Here is a 22,254-nt window from a genome sequence, read left to right on the forward strand (position 1 = left end):
GTAAGTCAAAAGTCCAAATTTTGCTTTATGGAATTAGTCATGATATTTGCATCTCAATAATCAGTTTTCAAGTTCTCCAATGTTATGCAAAGAAACTGAAATAAACACATTTAAATTAAAATGCTGTGGCTTTGTCATTTAACTGCATTAACAACACTGTCTCCAACAAATTACTTTTATACACTTTCCTTGATTGCTGATGATTGAATCGATCCAGCGTCTGTGCTCAGGAATCTTGGCTTAATAGTGGATTTTTGGGTATCGAGCAGTGGTTCCTATTTGATGGTTTGCTATCCAAACATGGACTGTGGGTCTGTTCTGAGATTAAAAAAACCTTTACTTTAAAGCTCTGCAAAGGCCCAACTAAGAGAAAAAGAGCTAAACTTCAAGTGGAGAAAGTTAACAGCAATGAGGTGGCAACTTCAGCCATTCTGGAATATAAGACAGGTGCACAGTCTACTGCCACCTTCTGATGAGAATTCAGTGACCATTTGTTAAATGATAGAGAAAATAGTCATTGTTAGTAAATAGCCTATAAAAATTTACATTCTTGAGCACCATAGCAATACAGTCGGATGACAGTGTTTCGGAACGAGGCTATTGAAGATGGCTTCTCGGAATGCATTGATCAAGTGAAAGAGTTGTGTTGAGCCACATCAGTGCGACTCCAGCTTTTTTAATCAATGAAACATGTCCATTTAAAGAAACCATTCACTCTGACTTTTCATCTGTAAATAGAAAATGAATGACAAAGTTAAACAGCTAACAAAAGACCTTGCAGTTGCATTTCAGCATCACTCCTGTCCCTCCATAAGCTACAACTTTGAAATTTCCCCAGATGTGATAGTTTGGTGAGCTATAAGGATATCCAATGATATTTGACATAAGTGATCTGCCTAGTTGTACACAATTAATTAAAAATGTCTACATTTGGAGGAATAATAAAGCAAAGTGGCCTTATTTAATGCTGAACCAGTCTCAAAATCATCATCATCAGATACTGTTAAAAATGCAATTACAGGGTCTTTTCAAGAACAGGCAGAGACTTGATTGGGTTCAAACTTCATGATAAGAAGAGTGTCAGCTCAGACTTCAAAAATACACTTTGTTCACAAGGAGGCAGTGTTGTCTTTTTTGTTAATTTAATTCATGCTCAAAAAGCAAAGCATACAGAGATTCTGAGAAAACATGCAGAGAGAGCAAAAGTTTATTTGGTAGAATACAAACTAAAATTATTCTGTTCTCATTTAATCTAGTCTAAAAGAAGATGATCAGAGCATTAATGTATTTCTTACATGCAACATTGTATTTAAGAGACAGGACATACTATGTTTAGATATCAATAGATATGACGTCTCTAAAACAGCATTGAGTGAACACTTAAATGTCTGGTTTTAACTGTAGCAATACCTGGAATTTGCCTGGAATATCCTACATTTTATTGACAAAACATTTTTGTAAAAGCCAAAACATGTCACATAAACTGACCAAATCATATTTATCTTCTTACAATGTTTTGATTCAACTTGCCTAAAGAAAATTTCATTGATATGATTTAGAAACATTGAAGTAAAGTATATTTTGAATTTTTAAATCTGTGCAAAGCATATTTAGCAGTGTCATTGCTATGGAGCAAATGATAATAGCAACTTAATTATCAGTTTTGAAATTCTCCAGTGTTATACAATTTAAACAAACGAGTCTACCGTACATTCAAATTGGATTTGCTCAATTGAGTGTAACATGTATTAGAGCTTTCCATTATATTTCATGGCCAAATCGATTCAGCAGCTATAGTGAGGAATCTTGGCATAACGGTAGATTTTTGGGCCACCTCCATGTGGACTGGAGGTGTAGGACAATACCCCGTATGTCTTTCCATCTTCATAGACCAGTGGACCACCAGAGTCTCCCTGGAAGTACATATACAGGAGGAAGTGATTCCTCAACACCAGTGAATTAAGTATCATTGTTGACCAACGTTTGTTTGTCCATGTTATGTTATAAATGTTATAAATGTACATACCACAGCCGGTCCAATGTCTCCCTGAGAGCAGTATGAGTTTTCGGTAACACACTGCTCTTCATCACTTAGTGTTACATTGGCTTCCATGAGTCTATGAGACATATGTCCTGTGTTGCTGTTTGTTGTGCCCCAGCCGGAGACTATACATGATTTTGGCAGAGAGCTGTCACCTTGACCTGCGAGACCAATGGGTTTCACAGTGTTGCTGAAATGTGCCTTGGAGCTCATCTTGTGGAACAGGGAGAAATAAAAACAAACAAACAAACAAACAAACAAACAAAAGTATCAAGGTAAAAATCAATTCAGATTTCTCCAATACTCACATTTATCTGTTACTAACACATTATCTGATTAATTATTGTTCAGGAGTAGGCATACATTATTTAATTCCTTTTTTAAAGTATAAAATGCATTCAATTAAGCATTTGAAAATAATCACAAACATATAAAATTCCAAAAATAAACAAAAATAAAATTTTTGCCATTAACTGCAAGAATTTTGAAGGCAATATTTTATGTTTTACCTTGAGTAACATTATGTCATTTGTCAAGTCAGTTGCATCGTAGTCCTTATGTGGAAATGCAGTTTGTAGGTAAAATTTCTGTAGTCTTTTACTGTGCCAACCACTGTTAGACCTTTTTCCTGAAAGTAAGCCACTGGCGTCTTTTTCATGCCCCTGTCCCTTTACAGCAGGCCTGTTCAACTAGCGGCCCGTGGGCCGGATACAGCCCTTTCGAATTTTTCTATGGCCTGCAAGAGGCTGCCTGCAAATCAGGCTAGCATGGTAACATTTATTTATTTATTTATTTTTTTGTTTAAGGGGACAGATAGCTGTGGTTCACACTCCAACATAGTAAGTGGCAGTAATGCGCCTTAATGCTGGTTGCCATAAAAACGATAAAACAGCCATAAAACGGAAAAAAGAAGAAGTATCACACCCGCTCCACACCTGCCATTTGCTCACTGGGTCAAGTTGCACTCTGGGCTGGCAGGCCCGGGCGGGCCACAGAGAAACTCACTTTACCTAACAGCAAGCTTCAAAATGTCCCGGTCGAAGCTAGAGAGACGTAAAGTTGGTTGTGAAAATTGCCAATTGCAAAAGCGAATGGACTGAGAAGTATTTATTCACTTTGCCAACTGCAACAAGTAATAAACCGGTGTGTTTATTGTGCAACAAATGCATTGCTGTGATGAAAGAATATAACGTGAAGAGGCTTTACAAGTCAAATCATGGCTCGTTTTCTGCCAGTTTTGCAGAGGGCTTGGAGGAACGGAGAAGGAAAGTACAGGGACTGCCAGCATCTTTTCAATGGAGTCAAGTGGCCCTTGGTCGCTTTTGCACGGAACAAGAGAGAGCCATGATAGTATCCCTGCATGTAGCCTGGACACTAACCAGAGAGAAGAGGCCTTTTACCGAGGTGGAAACCGTTAGAGATTGCATGCTTGCTGTCATTGATGAAATGGTTGTTGATGAAATAGTTAAGGAAAGTGTCACTTCAACCATTAAAAAAGTACCTCTCTCGGACACATCAACTCTTCGCAGAGTGGAACTACTTGCAAAGGATGTCTCAAGAAAGCTTTTGGAAAACCTTCAAAAAGCAGAGGTGATGTCTATCGCTGTCGACGAATCAACTGATCGTACCGACATGGCCCAGCTATGCATCTATGTCAGGTTTTTCGACGGAGTGTGCTTTTGGGAAGAATCTCTGGGACTTATTCCATTGGAGGGACACACTACAGGTGAGGTGATTTTTCAAAAGATTGTCTCATTTTTTAATGAGCGTGAACTGGATTTGCAAAAAGTTTGCCTGTTGGTTAATGATGGCACTCCAACTATGATTGGTAGAGTGCAAGGGCTGGTGGCGAGGCTATCAGCCATAGCCCCACATATGCAGTTCATCAGTCTTTGCTGTGTGCAACGCTCGGTGGTGGTCTGAAAAACACTATGGACACTGTTATGAACATTGGGAATTTTATTCGATCAACCTCCAGCCTGCAACATTGCCTCTTCCGTCAGCTACTTGCTGACACCTCTGCAGAACACACTGACTTATTTGTCCATAACGACCTCAGATGGCTCAGCAAAGGAAAGTTTCTGGACTGTTTCTGTCAACTCAGCCAGGAGATTGTGTCTTTCCTTTGCATGTGTAAACACAAACGGGCAACAAACCTCATGGAGTGCATGTTGGATGAACAGTTTATGGCAGAAGTCCACTTTCTGTGTGACATTTTTGGACACTTTGAATTTGGAAGTGCAGGAGTGGGAAAAATCTATTGCTGATTTGGTTGAGAGGCTTTGTGCCTTCAAGAAAAAGTTAACGATTTTCACAACAGACCTAATGGTAACAAAAGTGCTGCACTTCCCAGAACTCCGTGCATTCATGAGCACAGCACCTGGGGCACACATAACACCCGTCATGACAGACTTCATGACAAAATTGACTGAGAACTTTACTGAGAGATTCCAAGGCTTCAGCATTCCCATTGAGGTATTGCAGTTTGCTTGTGTAATGGAAAAAACACACTTTGTATCCTCTGCACCACATTTCAGACTTTGCACTTTGGATAAACTCACATTTAACCTTAACCTATAACCTTGAACATGTAACCATCTGGTCGTATGCTCATTATTGGTTTTTGTCAGTCCCTTTTGAGACAGCTTTGATGACATCCGGCACTGCACCCCACACACATCCTGATACTGTTTCCCACACTCCTTGTCTATAAAGAGTATGTACACTTTGTATTTGATTATCAGTCTGCAATTACACTTTGCTGTGACTGTACACTGATCCCTTGCAAGGTTCTCATTAAAAGACAAAAAGACAGCTTGGTCATTGTCAGATTTTTTTTTCCAGATTTCTACCACAAACTGGTGTCAGAAGTGGGATTGCTCGACTGAGGGTGTCTGGACTCGGAGTCGAAGGGGGCCGATCATCCTGACGCCAAATCTTCAGCTTCAACCTCGCCACAAGGACGGGTGAGACGGAGGGCCTAAAACCCGAGGCCGGACTCACTCAGCGCTAAAACCAATGATCCTGAACTGGTGAGAATCTGGAAATTGACTCAGAGAGAAAAAAAAGGGCTACTAAAAAGGTTGAAAATATTAATGGTGAAATAAGAAAGAGATTTTGATCTACCAATCAGGAAAGAGTCCCAACAGTTTTTTTAACCAAGGTTTAATAGAAACCTGGAGGTGCACTGACGAGTCCACCTCAAAGAGAGTTTACTGTAATCACAATAGTGTGTGGAAGAATTATTACTTGGTAATACTTATAATAATGTGTGAGGTAAGACTCAGAAAACGCACATAGGAAACGTAGATAATTTCTCTGTTCTGATCACCCTGTTTTGATGAAAAAAAAAAATTGAGAATTTGACAGTAATAAGACACCATACTGAAATTGGTCACATTATTTTGGGTACACTAACATTGATTAGTTTTCTGATATTCTTAACGGGTGTACTTTGGAGATTAGTTGAACACATAACTCAAATCTCTTACTACATTTTTTTTCTTTTAATCTGCCAAAATGGGTAGCGTTAACAATAAAAATCATACAAAGTACAAATATGATAATGTGAACCTGTCCGCTCCAAATATAAACTACATGAGAGTGAACTATGGTGATTCATCTGTGAAACAAATAATAATCTGGATTACTGAATGTGGCTTTCTGAGTACAGGAAGTTTCAGTATCAGACAGCTAAATCAGCTGAAGGAAAGACGGCAGGAGAAGGAAAAAAAGACTGAGGATAAAAAGGCAGGAGGAAGTTCATAGGAGATTGGAAAGCTTTTAGTTTATGGATGAAAGAAGCACAAAAGAGGGACAGAAAAACACAGGCAGGGACAGATAAAACCTCATCTGTGTCTCAGTGTGTCAAAATGCAGGATTCTGAATTCAACTGGGTGCTGCCCAGGAGACGCCTCAATCCGCCACAACAACAAGATGAACCAGCAGCCCAAGCTCATCAGACGCCTGATCCACGGCCAAGAGCTACACCACCATATAACTCTAACCTTCCCCCATCTCATGTTCCCCTCATCTACCCTGATACATCTGGCTTACGACAACTTTTGGATGAGGCCACAGCAACAACAAATCAACAGGACAAAGCTGCCTCCCCTTCTTATACCAGGTCTGGTCTAGTATTCAAAAGATCTCAAAATCCAACCATCGTCCCTGTGCTTTCATTCATCAGCCCCCATCTCCAGTGGGACCTGACACAGAGGGAAACATGGACCGGATCCTGAATCTCCCCATGATGGAGGTAGAAGGTGCACCTTTCATCACCATCAAATGGAGGTGGTGTGAAATTTGCAGCTGAACTGATTCTGTTTTGCAGAGAGTTTCACCCAACAACCTCTGAACTGAGATGGCTCCTGATGGTAAAGATGGGCAATAATTGGGCAAAGATCTCAGCAGGATATCCAGAGAATGATATGACACTGGCTAACCCCGACTGGGTGCATAATGACAACGCAGCCTATAGAGTACACATCACAGATCTCTGTGAGCACATCAAAGCAGCATTCACTGTGAGATTGGACATGAGCAAAATCTCCTCATGTAAACAAGAAGATGATGAGAGTGTTCACAACTATCTCACTCGTCTGACAGAAGTTCACAACACACACAGCGGTGTTAGTGCATAAATGTGGGAGTCAAAATCTGATCCTTATGTTCAATATAATCCTGTTTTGAAGGTTTATCGACAAAAATACACCTCAGTTGTTCACACACTCAGATCTGTTCAGCTGATACCAGACACAACACACATCTGCATATATGCATGACACCTGTGATGTCATAAACAGCCCAGCCCTACAGGAAGTCCCAAAGACTCTGTGGGCCCAAGGCAAACATGATGTTCGTCTGATTAAAGGAATGCAGCCAGTTGTGATAACACCAAAATCTGATTACAGGCCCTGCCAACCACAATATCCTCTCAAAAAATAAGCGGTTGAGGGCGTTACACCAGTCTTTAATGCTTTATTAAAGGCAGGTGTAATCATTCCTTGTGAAAATTCTCCTGTGCGCACACCAATCTTCCCAGTGAAAAAAATCAGGGATGAAGGACAGCTAGGTGAATGGCTTTTTTTACAAGACTTGCAAAGTGTGAATGATGCTGTACAACAATGTGCTCCAAATGTCCCTAACCCATATACTATTCTTTCTCAGGTGCCGCCTGGTTTGCATTTTCTTTCAATGGCAAAAACTGCACATTCACACGATTTTGTCAAGGGTTTTGTGAATCACCTACCATCTACAGTGTTGCGTTGAAAGAAAGTTTGAGCTCATTAAAACTGTCACCAGGAAGTGCACTGTTGCAATATGTTGATGATTTCATGATCTGTGCTCCAACTCAAGCTCAGTGTGAAAAAGACACAATTGCACTGTTGAAACATTTGGATAAAGAAGGTCATAAAGCTACCCTGTCAAAATTGCATTTTGTACAACAAGAAGTGACATTTTTGGGTCATGTGATCACATCAGAGGGCAAATCCCTCTCCCCAAAAAGAATAAAAGCAATCAAAACCTTCCACAACCAATTACAAAGAAACAAGTCATGTCTTTTTTAGGAATGTGTTCTTATTGCAGATCATTCATTCCCAACTATGCTGTCCTCGAGGTGCCCCCGAGTGCAATCTCGGACAGGCGAGGCCTGCAGGCACACAGTAAGGTGACATGGACTGCTGAACCAGAAAAAGCATTTGTTGATTTGAAACTTGCTCTCCAAACGACTCCGACTCTTGGATTACCTGATCCAAGTCAACCTTTCACCCAGACTGTTGACGAAAATGGAGGATGCATGACTTTAGTGCTGCTCCAGGACCATAGAGGCAAACAGAGACCTGTAGCTTACTTTTCAAACTTGACCCTGTAGCTGCAGGACTTCCTACATGTCTGAGAGCTGTTACGGCTGCAGAAAAAGCTGTGATGGCTTCCAGAGACATAGTGGGGTACTCTGACCTAACTTTGCTCGTTCCACATGCTGTTTCATTGATTTTGCTCAAACAGAAAACATCTCATCTTTCTGCAGCAAGATGGCTCCGTTACAACACTGTGTTGCTTGAAATGCCTAACATCACTGTGAAAAGATGTAATGTTCTTAATCCTGCAACTCTTCTCCCCACAGAAGGTGATGGAGAAGAACACAACTGTGTTGCCACAATAAGTTTGTGCCACAAACAACATTGGTATTGGTATTCAAACACCACAAGCAGTACACCCTCCACCAGAAAAAAACATTTGATCACTTACAGATGGATTTCATTGAACTAACACCAAGTGGAGGAAAGAAATATTGTCTGGTAATTATTGACATGTTTTTCAAATGGATTGAAGTTTTTCCCATAGCAAAACAAGACACTGGTGCTGTTGCTAAAGCTCTTATCATTGTCAGGAATTCCGGGAAGAATTAGCAGTGATAATGGAACACCGTTTGTCTGTGCTGATCTAAAACAAGTTGGTAAATATTTTGGCATTGACATGAGACAGCATTGTGCTTATCATCCAGCCAGTGGTGGTGCTGTTGAGTGAGAGAATGGCACCTTAAAAAATAAATTGGCAAAAGGAAACAGGCTTGTCTTGGACAAAGACACTCCCAATTGTTCTTATGCAAATGAGAGCTAGGGTCAGACCAAAATACGGCCTTAGTCCATTTGAAATCCTGTTTGGGTGAGCAGCCAACACAGGCATTGGACCTGTCAAAAGACAATTACCATCCACAGTCCACTGTGAAGATGAAATGCTTCGTTACTGTGCTAACTTATCTTCTTTTTTTTATCTAACATACACAACCAGGTGAAAGAAGCACTACCAACTCTAGTCACAGGACCTCTTCATGACCTGCAGCCTGGTGACAGGATAGTATTGAAAGACTTGAGAAGAAAGGCTTGGCACTCTAAGCGGTAGGCGGGCCCATTCCAGGTGCTGTTGACCACACAGATGGCAGTAAAGGTCACTGAAAGAGTCACCTGGATCCATGCCAGCCACTGCAAAAGAGTTCCACCTCCACCAGAGACACCTACAACAGAGTAAGTCACCACGGCGCGATTGAGGACTCTACGAGAGTGTAGGTGGATTGCTGCTCTCAGGTGACCAACACAAAGACATCCATTCACACACCAGGAAGAGAAGTAGAAGTGACAGTATTGGCATACTGTCCGACAAGAGCGGGCCAGGCTCCAACTAAGTGATGTGCTGAGTGAATCTCAGTGTCACCATCGTGGGATCAATGATGGAACCCGAACGACGGCCATGGCATCCATTCAGATGTCCTGGATGGTGTGGTTCGCAAGGTTCAATGTGTTCTCTTTTTGTGATTTAATTGTTCTCGTAATTGTGATTCCAATCAGCTTCAATTTAGACAGTCAACATGCACAAACAAATACCAACACAACACCAGGGCCACAACCAACAAAGTCTGCAATTACGCTTTGTTGTGACTGTACACTGATCCCTTGCAAGGTTCTCATTAAAAGACATTAAGACAACTTGGTCATTGTCAGCTTTTTATTTTTCAGATTTCCACCACACTCGTGACCCATTTTCCATAAAACCAGAGGCAGACTTCTGTGTAAAATCAAAAGAGGTAATGTCTTGTATTGATGAGAACATCTTTCAGATGGAATTGGTTGATGTGCAGTCCTCCTTTGCTTTAAAACAGCACTTGCAGTCTGAGGGTGCAGTGGACTTTTGGTCTAAGCATGTTAGCCAATATCAGTACCCCACAATAAGGAAAGTGGCCTTGCTAATACTGACAATGTTTGGATCCACTTACACTTGTGAGTCTAGTTTTCTTGTATGAATGCCATCAAAACAAGGGCACGTTATTCCATGACCAATGAGAAGTTGCATTAGTGTCTCAGGATTGCCCTTACTACTTATGAGCCAAACTGTTGAAATAGCGAAATCAAGGCAGTGTAATTTCTCTTATTGACTCAAACAGGCTCAAAATGACAGAAGTCTGATTTGTATGGTAGTTCTGTAGTAGTAAATCACCTGATTGAGGCATTTAATGCCATCTTAGTGAATATGCAAAGACTACAGATCTGTTTTATGATGATTCAAACAGGCCTACTTATTGTTAGTCTTGATACTGTTCAACTGTTTTCACCCTTAACAAATATGGATATGGACCTGCTATAAGCACCATATGTCTGCTTGGAATTGTTTTTGATAGTACCATGAACAGGCCCATTTATTATTAGTCTGATGGCTACTGTTTTACTATGTTCATCTTGCATTTAGCATTTAAGGATATGGACCTATTTTAAAAGCTCCTTATGTATGCTTGGAAGTGTTGTTGAGGATGTTATAAACAGGCCTACTTACTGTTAGCCTGATGGATACTGTTTTACTATATTCATCTTGTTTTCTACATTTGTGGATATGGACCTGTCAGAAAAACACCTCATGTCTCCTTGGTTTTTAAATTGCTACTCTTTGCACTTCTGTTTCAAGCTTTGTAACCATAGCTTTCCTACTTTTTGTATAGACTGGCTGCTGTCTGGAATTGATTGTAATGATACAATTAAAGTGAAAGAAAAGGGATGCACGTGACTAGTTTATTCTATGTAGTTATATATCTATTAACATTATACTGTAAGTTATTTGTAACCATTAATTGACAAAGTATTATGTGTGGCCCGCAGACCCCCAGTGATTTTCCTATTTGGCCCATTTGCTATTGAAGTTGAAAAGCCCTGCTTTATAGTAATAAAATCAGTTGTGATGAGGAAAGGATTTGTTTCTATCTTGTCTGTTTTTTCTGTTATTTTTTTTTTTCTAAAATATTGTTGTATTGCCTATTCATTAATTTGTTTTCAGGTTTGTACTGATGATTCAAGGGATGGAGATAAAGAGCATTATTTGAGTATTGCAGGGTAGAACTACTTAGCCTTAGCGTTATAGTACAGTATTCTAAATAAAATTGTTATCTATGTTATTACCCTTGTTGTAATTAATGAAATTTTATTCATTCTAATATAACCCTTGGATGGTTTGAGTGCTTATATAGAAAAACCTACACAGACAAGCAACACGGTGGTTATATTTATGCTGTAGTGTTTGTATTTTCAAACAGTATGCTTTATTTTTAAAAGAGAAAGTATTTGAGTATGAGAAATAACCAAAAGGTGTTTGCAAAGGAAACACAAATGCAAATTTGGCTGGAGTTGCTAGAGCAGGGGTGTCCAAACTTTTTTTCTTGAGGGCCACATACAGAAAAATATACAAAGGACTGGGCCACTCACTAGACGTGAGGTATACTGTCTCACTTCTAATGCACTACTGCAGGTAAATTACGTTTGATAACTGAACATGTTTGAAGAAAAAAAGCCTCCATCACAGCTCTCCATTAGTAGATTTTCATTTTATTTTTTATAAAAAGGTTGGCAGGTCATTCTCTCAGTGACAGCCTCAGATTGTTTCTTAGGGTGCTGATCCCCCTTCATTGTCCTGTATGAAGGGAGAGACAAGAAGAGAAATAGAGGATGTGGATATTTCAAGCTTATTACACAAATAAATTATTGGGCTTATTAAAACATCAACTAACGTTTGTTAAGAAATTATCATCAACTTTAATTGACTGAATTTATTAAGTAATTGGGCTTATTAACACATGAAAACTGTGTGTATATTTTCGACTCACCTGTAATGGGAAGAATGTTGCGCTCAGTGGGAGCAGTGATGCTGCGCTTTGGTCTGAAGGAGAGCTGGCACGTCAGGAGTAAGTTTGGTGGTTGAGATGTGAAGGATGTCACGGAGAAGGCTGTCGGTCATTCTGGTTCTCAATCTGCTTTTGATCAGCGTTAACAGCGAGAATGTCTGCTCACAGATGTATGTTGAGCCGAACAGACTCATCATTTGTTTTGCGTGGCGTCTTATCAGAGGAAACTTGGCCTTTTCCAAGCTCCGGTAGAAGTCAGGTAGGGAGAGAAGCTGATGTTGATTCTTCAGAGAATCATCACACTGCAGTTCGATCAGTTCTAATTGCAGACTCTCACTTCTTCTGCATCCACCGAAAACGGAGCCGCAAACAGTGTGATTTCCTTCTCAATGACAGAAAAATCTTGAAAGCGCAGAAGAGTGACTTCTGTAATGAGAGATGTGATCACAGACACATATTCTCCCATTTTAGCAGAGAGCTTAGCATTTGGAAATGCGCATTTGATTTCAGTCAGTGTTGGGAAGTGCGCTACATTAAAGTTGCGCAGTTGTGACTCGGAGAGACGGAGCTTCGCACGGAATGCTTTCATGTGTGCATGCAGCTGTGGTACCAGCTGCTCTTTGCCTTGTAGTCTCTTGTTCAGGGTGTTGAGATGATCAGTGAGATAAACTAAAAAAGCCAGGTCTGCCAACCATAAAGGGTCACTGAGCTCATGCAGAGGTCTGCCCTTTTCTTTCAAAAACTTGCCGATATTTGATCTCAGGGAATAAAACCGCTGCAGCACGGAGCCGCGGCTGAGCCAATACACTTCAGACTGGTAGAGTAGGTCCCCGTATTCAGCATCGACATCAGAGAGTAATGCTTGAAATTCTCTGTGGTAAAGCCCTCGTGCCCGAATTATGTTGACAGTTTTCACAACTGTGTTCATCACGTCGCCAAGCTGTACTGTCTTAGCACAGAGGGCTTCTTGGTGGATGATGCAGTGCATTTTGACAGCCTCACCTCCGCTCTCCCGCACCTTGGCGCATACTAAAGATGCCATTCCTTTGCGCTCGCCTGTCATTGCTGGAGCCCCATCCGTTGTAATTCCAAACAGCTTGTCCCATTGAAGTCCAGCCTGGTCAATTGCATCTGAGACAGCTTCAAAAATGTCCTTCCCAGTTGTTGTCCTCTTTAGACTCCGAAGATCAAGCAGTTCCTCCGTAATGCAAAAAGTATCATCCACTCCCCGCAAAAAAATGAACAACTGTGCAGTGTCCGTGGCATCTGCGCTCTCATCACACGCAATCAAGTAAAAATCGAAAGCACAAGCTTTATGTGACACTTGCTGTTTTAAGTTGTTTGACAAGTCTTCACTGTATTTCTGGGCATGCTGACATTGTTGAAATCCTGCATTTTCTTCGGGCACATTATTCCCACGACTTTAGTGAGGCACTGTTAGATGAAATCACCGTCTGAGAAAGGTTTCCCGTGTAGGGCAATGAGTTGAGCTACTTCATAACTGGCTATCGTTGCATTTTCTTGAGCTTTGTTAGCACGGAAAAAAAACTGTTGCTGCGTTAGCAGGCTAGCTCTTCCCACTCAGCGCCAGTGTAGGACGTGAAGGTCTGATGTTTCGTTTCATAATGCCTTCGTACATTGTACTCTTTCATCACGGCAACACTCTCATTACAAATCAAACAAACACACTTCCCCTTGTTTTCTACAAAAAAATATTCATTTTTCCACCGAGTCTGAAATTTTCTGCACTCGTTAGCAATCTTGCGTCTCTTCGGGTCCGCCATTTCTGGTGACCCTCAGCATTTTTTTTCTTGCTTGCTTTGAAGAGACGCTGCCTTGTTTAAGACAGTAGCTCCACCTAGTGTTTTAACTAAGAAGTACAACACAGTTAAGCACAAATATTATGTGTGGGCCGTAGTCCATTACATTTTTAGACTTTGATACGGGCCAATTAAAAATGGATGGCTGGCCGTAGTTGGCCCGCGGGCCGTAGTTTGGACACCCCTGTGCTAGAGTGTAGACCATGGATGTATTAAAGGGAAACTTTGCTGATTTTCAACCAGCACTGTATCCTTACAGTATGGGTAGTATATGGAAATGAATAATGTTTAACCTCCTTCCATGTTGCCTGCACCCAGAGTTCCCCTCTCAAAGGTGGGTCTCCCAAAACACTCCATCTAGCAAAAAAAAAAAAAAAAAAGCAGACACTAAAATATCACTCTACTAAATACTTTAAAATATCATCATATTTGGAAGAAAACTAGTTTCATGATACAAGGCTGAATATCGCGCTGTGGAATCAGAGACAACAGAGTGTGGATGTACAAAACCCCCTGTTGCTGCTACAACTTGGGCTCACCCGTGACATCACTGACAATAGGGGGCGGGGAATACGGACTAGATCCAAAGAAAACATCTGCACATGTTCAGTCCAGTTGTGTACTGAGTTCTTTCCTTCATTTATGGACTTACTGTTCACTTTGTTTGTGGACATGTGTGTGCGTTTATGAGCATGTAAACTGCATTCTGTTCTGTGACACTCTGTGATTGAAAGAGGGTAATGTTAGCAGGAGCAGGTGGATGATGCTATGATATGTAGCTTCATGGGTTTGTGCTAGTTCAGTAGGATACAAGGCAGTATTCAGCATTTGTACAGACTAATCAAGGAAATAATTCATGTGTTATGTTGATAAATATGTTTAATCTGTTGTACATGTGGCAACGTTCATATCTCGTAGCTTTGCGTACACAAGGTTGAAGAAGCATCTGGCTACCCTATATTGTTATAAGCCTTTAGTTCATTCTTATTGATATGTTGATTTATGTTATCCTTACTGCTCTATATGTCATACTAGCCTGAACATTGTGATACTACTTACATCTACTACTTATTATCTACTTATTTATATATAATAATAATAAAAATAATAATATGGCATTTAACACCATTTATTACCATTGATTGTGTAGTGGATGGTTCAACTGGTACAAGTCATCCTAATGTGTTTGGCCACTAGAGGGCATTATTGCTTCATTTTGGATTATCCAGCATATGTATTCTGTGCCACCTGTACAAAAAGGGAAGCAGTTTCCTGGAGATTATCATTCATTATATTTTTTCCATTGTTTATTTCAGATATACCACACATTGCACATGTTGATGATATTCCACAAACAACCCTTCAGTAAGGTATTCTGGCAGTGAGAATGAACACAATCTGTGGAAGCTCTTTCTTCATCGAATGAGTTGCCCAAGCCTTCTGACAGAGGCCAGGAATATCAGGTTGTAGCACACCAGTGACTATCGCACACAGTGTCCCCTACAGTGGAGGAGGAAGCAACCACAGGAACGACGTTATAGCTACAGCCTGACGTCAGCTGCTGAGTTTCTCTGTGATAACACTAACACAAACAAAGAAATAGCTTTACAATATAATTTCAGAACAGGGATATGGTGCTAATATTACAACTTATGAAGACGAATATAATGCAGCTGCACTAAAGCTGTGTAATAGTGCTGCACAATAGACTTTGCATATTTGTCAGAAATGTTCACATACAGCACAAAGTTTGTTATAGTACTTTGTCACCATTGAAAAGCACAATGGGTTCCCTTTAAAAAGCCTTCACTGGTATCTTTGTCTCAGTGTTTTCATTGTGAAATTAACCTAAAATGCAGTTGCAGATGACTTGTGACCACCAATTAATGTTCACAAGTCTGGATGCTAGATGGCCTGGCTCGGTCATCACCGGGTCATCGATTTGAGCAAATTATGGCAAATATACACAGTTAATTCTATTGCATGTTTAACTACTAAGTATACAATGTCAATCATGCTTAAACAAAAAAAAAGGAAAGTACCATTTACTGCAATACCTGCTTCTTATACTCCAGTTGCTCAATTTCTAGTTTGAGCTTTTTAATCTCCAACTGTTTTTTAATGTCCAGCTCCAGGTTCCGTTTATAGAGGGACTTCACATTGTCTGCTCAAACCTGTAAAAATAGTTTTAGTTGATAGGACACTGAGGTGTTCATCAAGCAACAGAGATGACTGGGATAGACTTTTCAGTCATGTTGATGTTGTACTGTGTTCATGATTCACTTAGGGTGGTGCATTCTTGGTAAGGCTCACTTTATAAGATGGACACAGGACTATTAGAAATTTAAAAAGCCTTACCATTTGCATTGTTGAGGGCCTAGAGGTGGAGGCCACAGGCTGAGGGGAGTGTTGCGCACCTGAAGCAGTTAAGCCTATGTGCAGACTACCACAAGCCTTTCATTGATACATCAGGCATACTTGGGTCCACAATTTCACCATATGATGAAGATAAATTTACTCCCAAAGCCATCCCTGACTACACAGACAGTGGTTCCTAATCATTGATCTCAACCTGAATGATGGTTTAAGAGAACTGCATAAAGTGGATTCGACACATCAGCAGTCATTGATAAGAGTACATAATGGCTTGCTTTGTGTGTGGCTCAACAACGGTGTGTGCTGACAGCTTGCGCAAAACCATAGTATCTCCTTTAACTGCAAATTAGATAAAGACTTTCTTTCCTTTCCACTCTGTCATCTCCTTTAGGATGACAATGTTTTAGGAGCGAGTCCATTTAAGATGGCTTATTGAGATGCACTGATCAAGTGAAAGAGCTGCGGTGAGCCACATTAGTGCAACTCAAACTTTTTTATTCAATGAAATATGTCCATTTAAAGAAACCATGCACTTTGACTTTTCATCTGATGTCACATTTGGAAATAGTAATGATAATCAAAGTGTATTGAGGCAGTGGTGCATTTGAGATGTGAAGCAGGTTTATTTTCTGAGATATGGACTTACATCAGGTTGAATAGCCATCGTTTCTGTTGCAGTAAGGGGCAAAACTAGCAATACTGTGGCTCAATAAGTGGAGTAATAAATAATTAAATAAAACAGAAAATTAATGACAAAGTCAAACAGTGAACAAAAGACATTTGAGTTGCATTTCAGCATCACTCCTGTCCCTCCTTAAGATACAACTTTGAAATTTTCCCAGATATGATAGTTTGGTGAGCTATTAGGTTAATGATATTTAGCATAAGTGAGCTTCCTAGTTGTATACAATTAATTAAAAATGTCTACATTTGGAGGAGTAATAAAACAAAGTAGTCTTATTTAATGCTGAAACAGTCAGATCACAAGGAGGCAGTGTTGTCTTTTTTGTTGATTTAATTCATGCTCAATAAGCAAAGCGCACAGAAATACTGAGAGAACATGCAGAGAAAGCAAAAGTTTGTTTAGTACAAAACAAACTAAAATGATTCTGTTTTCATTTAATCTAGTCTAAAAGAAGATGCACAGAGCATTAATGTATTTCTTACATGCAACATTGTATTTAAGAGACAGGACATACTATGTTTAAATATCAATAGATATGACATCTCTAAAACAGCATTGAGTGTACACTTAAATGTCTGGTTTTAACTGTAGCAATACCTGGAATTTGCCTGGAATATCCTACATTTCACTGACAAAACATTTTTGTAGCCTCTGTAGCAGAAAAACCGCTGTGCCTTAAAAAAGCCAAAACATGTCACATAAACTGACCAAATCATATTTATCTTTTTTCAGAGTTTTGGTTCAACTTGCCTAAAGAAAATTTCATTGATTTAGAAACAGATATGATTTAGAAACATCGAAGTAAAGTGTATTTTGAATTTTTAAATCTGTGCAAAGCATATTTGGCAGTGTCATTGCTATGCAGCCAGTGATAACAGCAACTTAAACATCAATTTTGAAATTCTCCAGTGTTATACAATTTAAATGAAGTAGTCTATTGTAAATTCAAATTGGATTTGGTCAATTGAATGTAACATGTATTAGAGCTTTCCATTATATTTCATGAATGAATCGATCCAATATCTATAGTCAGGAATCTTGGCATAGTTGTACATTTTTGGGCCACCTCCATGTGGACTGAAGGTGGAGGACACCACCCCGTATGCCTTTCCATCTTCACAGACCAGTGGACCACCAGAGTCTCCCTGGAAGTACATATACAGGATGCAGTGATTCCTCAACACCAGTGAATCAAGTATCATTGTTGACCAACGTTTGTTTGTCCATGTCATGTTATAAATGTTATAAATGTACGTACCACACCCGGTCCAATGTCTCCCTGAGAGCAGTATGAGTTTTTGGTAACACACTGCTTTTCATCACTTAGTGTTACATTGGCTTCCATGAGTGTACGAGACATATATCCTGTGTTGCTGCTTGTTGTGCCCCAGCCGGAGACTATACATGATTTTGGCAGAGAGCTGTCACCTTGACCTGCGAGACCAATGGGTTTCACAGTGTTGCTGAAATGTGCCTTGGAGCTCATCTTGTGGAACAGGGAGAAATAAAAACAAAAAACAAAACAAGTATGAAGGTAAAATATCAATTCAGATTTCTCCAATACTTTATCTGTTACTAACACATTATCTGATTATTTATTGTTCAGGGATGTGCATGCATTATTTAAGTTCTCTTTTTGATAAATGCATTCAATAGAGCATTTGCAAATAATAACAAACAAAAATTTAAAATTCCAAAAATAAACAAAAATAAATTTTTTGCTATTAATTGCAATAATTTTAAAGGCGTTAATCTGTGTTTTACCTTGAGTAACATTATGTCATTTGTCAGGTCAGTTGCATTGTAGTCCTTACGTGGAAATGCTTGGTCCACAGGTATCTCCTGTATGCCATTAGTTTTTTTTTTGTAAATGTGAACTCCTAGTAAGACTGTGTAGGACCTGAAATGACATGAAATTAAATGCAAAACATGATCTAAGAATAAACTAGTTTTTTTTCTGTGTAGGCTTTGCATTCACAATATGAAAATATTAAGAGACTTAAATTTATGTTGTATTCACAAAGCCATCACAGAGCATATTTGTTACATAGATATCATGTATTGCTGCAGTCTTAATACATGTGGGGACAAATAAGAGAGTCTTGGTTTTTGGGATGAGGAATTCTATCAGGGGACCCAGAATTCCTAGAATCATCCGTGTCAGTAGGTAAACATAAAGTTTGTTCAACTTACTTGGCTTCACAGTGGGCTGCAGTCATCACAAAATCCTCATTCAGAAGAAAGCCACCACAGTGTTTTGTTTTACCACTTGGCATCTTCCCCTCCAAAAGCACCATGTAGGGCCTGCTATGTGCCACAGCCTCATGACCTCCAATAATTTTCCCTGTATGAACTAGGAGAGGAAAATAAATAAATGAATATAAACATATATATACATGTTACTATAATGCTACTATAATACCCTGTATGTACATTATAAAATGCCATAAAAACTATGCTTAACTTACCTTGATCATCAAGAGTCAGCGCAAGTATCAGTATAATAAGTTTACACTGGATATTCATGGTGAGATCACAGTCCACTTGAGCTACTGAAGAGCAATGGCACACATCACCGACAATTTCAGTCTTTAAATGCTCTGCTGTATTAGAGAAAGAAGGAAGCGTTTGCGTAGTGTGCATATGCAAACAATGTGGTTTTGAGGAGGAGGCCCTTATCACAAAGGTTAGATTTTCAAGGAACAAGTCAAAAGTCTTTATTCAGTGTTTGATAAATTACATATGGTGTGTGTGGTTTATTGATGACTCTGATGTGACACACACAGCCTTGCAGATTTACTGAAGATCTATTAGCATTTCATGCTCAGTGCCATGGCTTTCTTAGAGATCACACAGCCCCAAAGGAAACATTATTCTAATGTTATCATGTCATAAGACAGTGCGTAAACAAGCAGTGGTTTGAAAGTGGTGTTCGTGAAACTTATAGTAACATGAAATTAGACCTTTTAGCTGCCAAAAAAAAAAAAAAAAAACTCATAAGAGATCAATTGACACACTCCATTTTTATTACTGTATTTAAATTATTGTACATTACGGTAAAGTAATATTTTTATCAGTCTTTAAGGTTTTGAAATAAAATGATTCCCCACCAAATCCTGAAGCCTGAATTGTGAGACAGGCAACAGTTAGTAAGTAAAATTTCTGTAGTCTTTTACTGTGCCAACCACTGTTAGACCTTTTTCCTGAACATAAGCCACTGGCGTCCTCTTCATGCCCTTGTTCCTTTACAGTAATAAAATCAGTTGTGATGAGGGAAGGATTTGTTTCTATTTTGTCTGTTTTTTCTGTTTTGTTTTTTCTTTTTTTCTGAACTATTGTTATATTGCCTATTCATTCATGTGTTTTCAAGTTTGTACTGATGATTTAAAGTATGGATGTAAAGACAGCATTATTTGAGTATTGCAGGGTAGAACTACTTAGCCTTAGCATTATAATACAGTATTCTAAATAAAATTGTTATCTATGTTATTACCCTTGTTGTAATTAATGAAATCTTATTCATTCTAACATAACCCTTGGATGGTTTGAGTGCTTATATAGAAAAATATACACGGACAAGCAACACAGTGCTTAGATTTATGCTATAATGTTTGTATTTTCAAACAGTATGCTTTGCTTTTAAAAGAGAAAGTATTTGAGTATGAGGAATAACCAACAGGTTTTTGCAAAGGAAACACAAATGCAAGTTTGGCTGGAGTTGCTAGAGTGTAGACCATGGATGTATTAAAGGGAAACTTTGCTGATTTTCAACCAGCACTGTATCGTTACAGTATGGGTAGTATATGGAAATGAATAATGTTTAACCTCCTTCCATGTTGCCTGCACCCAGAGTTCCCCTCTCAAAGGTGGTCTCCCAAAACACTCCATCTAGCAAAAAAAAAAAAAAAAGCAGACACTAAAACATCATTCTACTAAAGACTTTAAAATATCATCATATTTGGAAGAAAACTAGTTTCATGATACAAGGCTGAATATCGCGCTGTGGAATCAGAAACAACAGAGTGTGGAGGAGGAAGCAACCACAGGAACGACGTTATAGCTGCAGCCTGACGTCAACTGCTGATTTTCTCTGTGATAACACTAACACTGTCACAAACAAAGAAATAGCTTTACAATATAATGTCAGAACAGAGATACGGTGCTAATATTGCAACTTATGAAGACGAATATAATGCAGCTACACTATGTCTTTGTAATAGTGCTGCACAGTAGACTTTGCACATTTGTCAGAAATATTCACATAAAGCACAAAATTTTTTACAGTACTTTGTCACCATTAATAAACACAATGGGTTCCCTTTAAAAAGCAGTCACTGGTAACTTTGTCTCAGTGCTTTCATTGTGAAATTAACCTAAAATGCTGTTGCAGATGACTTGTGACCACCAATTAATGTTCACAAGTCTGGATGCTAGATGGCCTGGCTCGGTCGTCACCGGGTCATCGGTTTGAGCAAGTTATGGCAAATATACACAGTTAATTCTATTGCATGTTTAACTACTAAGTATACAATGTCAATCATGCTTAAACAAAAAAAATGTAAGTACCATTTACAACAAAGTTAATTCTATTGCTTGTTTAACTGTGACACTGATCAAGTAATTTCCTCTCCTTTTATTAACACAACATTTTAAAGGACTTCTACTGGGGGACAGAGGATACGCATGTACACGATACTTGATGACCCCTTATCCTGACCCACAGACACCACTACAAAGGTGTTTTACTGTGGCCCTCGGTAAATGCAGGGTCAACATAGAGTTGACTGTCAGGGTCATCAAGTCCCGTTTCAACTGCCTCCGTGGCCTGAGGGTCTCTCCCAAGCAGGCTTGCCAAATAACATCAGCATGTGTGGTGTTCCACAAAATTGCCACTATAAGGAAAGAGAGAGCCATTAATGGCACCCGACGTTGTGGACCCCATTGCCCTCGATCACTCCACTGGTACAGCCATCAGACAGGCCATCACTAAACAATGTAACAACAACAAAAACAACAAAAAAGAATAAACCAATCACTTGTTTATTCATTAAAATGTCTGCCTTTGCTGGGAAAAGAAAAAAAGTCAAAGCATACAATGTCAATCGTGCTTACACAAAAACATTTTCAGGTACCATCCACTGCAATACTGCCTTCTCATACTCAAGTTGCTCAATTTCTAGTTTGAGCTTTTTAATCTCCAACACTTTTTTAATGTCCAGCTCCAGGTTCCGTTTATAGAGGGACTTCACATTGTCTGCTCGAACCTGTAAAAATAGTTTTAGTTGATAGCACACTGAGGTGTTCATCAAGCAACAGAGATGACTGGGATAGACTTTTCAGTCATGTTGATGTTGTACTGGGTTCATGATTCACTTAGCGTGGTGCATTCTTGGTAAGGCTCACTTTATAAGATGGACGCAGGACTACTAGAAATTAAAAAAGCCTTACCATTTGCATTGTTGAGGGCCTAGAGGTGGAGGCCACAGGCTGAGGGGAGTGTTGCGCACCTGAAGCAGTTAAGCCTATATGCAGACTACCACAAGCCTTTCATTGATACATCAGGCATACTTGGGTCCACAATTTCACCATATGATGAAGATAAATTTACTCCCAAAGCCATCCCTGACTACACAGACAGTGGTTCCTAATCATTGATCTCCACCTGAAT

General features: G+C 39.4%; 2 protein-coding genes and 2 long non-coding RNA genes across 5 annotated transcripts in view; 1 reads left to right on the forward strand and 3 right to left on the reverse strand.

Moving 5' to 3' along the window:
• The window catches only part of LOC137187994 (granzyme G-like), a 35,146-nt gene that overhangs the window by 9,276 nt on the left and 3,616 nt on the right, over positions 1-22,254 (reverse strand). The gene's annotated exons all lie outside the window — the stretch shown is intronic.
• LOC137187995 (granzyme G-like) lies at positions 1,775-20,421 on the reverse strand. Of its 2 annotated transcripts, none has more exons than XM_067597321.1 (5): positions 19,055-20,421; positions 18,780-18,939; positions 18,351-18,486; positions 2,027-2,254; positions 1,775-1,913 (listed from the first exon to the last, which is right to left on the reverse strand). In XM_067597321.1, the coding sequence occupies exons 1-5, from the start codon at positions 19,227-19,229 to the stop codon at positions 1,785-1,787; spliced, it is 828 nt and encodes a 275-aa protein (XP_067453422.1). In that variant the 5' UTR covers positions 19,230-20,421; the 3' UTR covers positions 1,775-1,784. The 2 variants fall into 2 exon arrangements, with proteins under 2 accessions (XP_067453422.1, XP_067453421.1); XM_067597320.1 differs by lacking the exons at positions 1,775-1,913; positions 2,027-2,254 and adding exons at positions 16,899-17,731; positions 17,845-18,072 and having other exon boundaries at positions 19,055-20,398.
• LOC137188002 (uncharacterized) lies at positions 2,556-6,665 on the forward strand. Its single transcript, XR_010929314.1, has 3 exons — positions 2,556-3,445; positions 3,571-3,767; positions 4,886-6,665. It is a non-coding gene; the product is annotated as an uncharacterized lncRNA (long non-coding RNA).
• On the reverse strand, positions 11,085-13,488 carry LOC137187991 (uncharacterized). Its single transcript, XR_010929311.1, has 2 exons — positions 11,688-13,488; positions 11,085-11,494 (listed from the first exon to the last, which is right to left on the reverse strand). It is a non-coding gene; the product is annotated as an uncharacterized lncRNA (long non-coding RNA).

The sequence above is a fragment of the Thunnus thynnus genome, chromosome 8, assembly GCF_963924715.1.
Source record: "Thunnus thynnus chromosome 8, fThuThy2.1, whole genome shotgun sequence".
NCBI classification, from domain to species: Eukaryota; Metazoa; Chordata; class Actinopteri; order Scombriformes; family Scombridae; genus Thunnus; species Thunnus thynnus.

Excerpts from the sequence above, each read along its gene's own strand:
- LOC137187995 (XM_067597320.1), bottom strand. The coding sequence starts at position 19,229 with ATGCACACTACGCAAACGCTTCCTTCTTTCTCTAATACAGCAGAGCAT. Across the intron at positions 18,940-19,054 it reads GCTGACTCTTGATGATCAAG|TTCATACAGGGAAAATTATT; the intron begins GTAAGTTAAGCA and ends TTCCTCTCCTAG. Across the intron at positions 17,732-17,844 it reads GAGACATTGGACCGGGTGTG|GGAGACTCTGGTGGTCCACT; the intron begins GTACGTACATTT and ends ATGTACTTCCAG.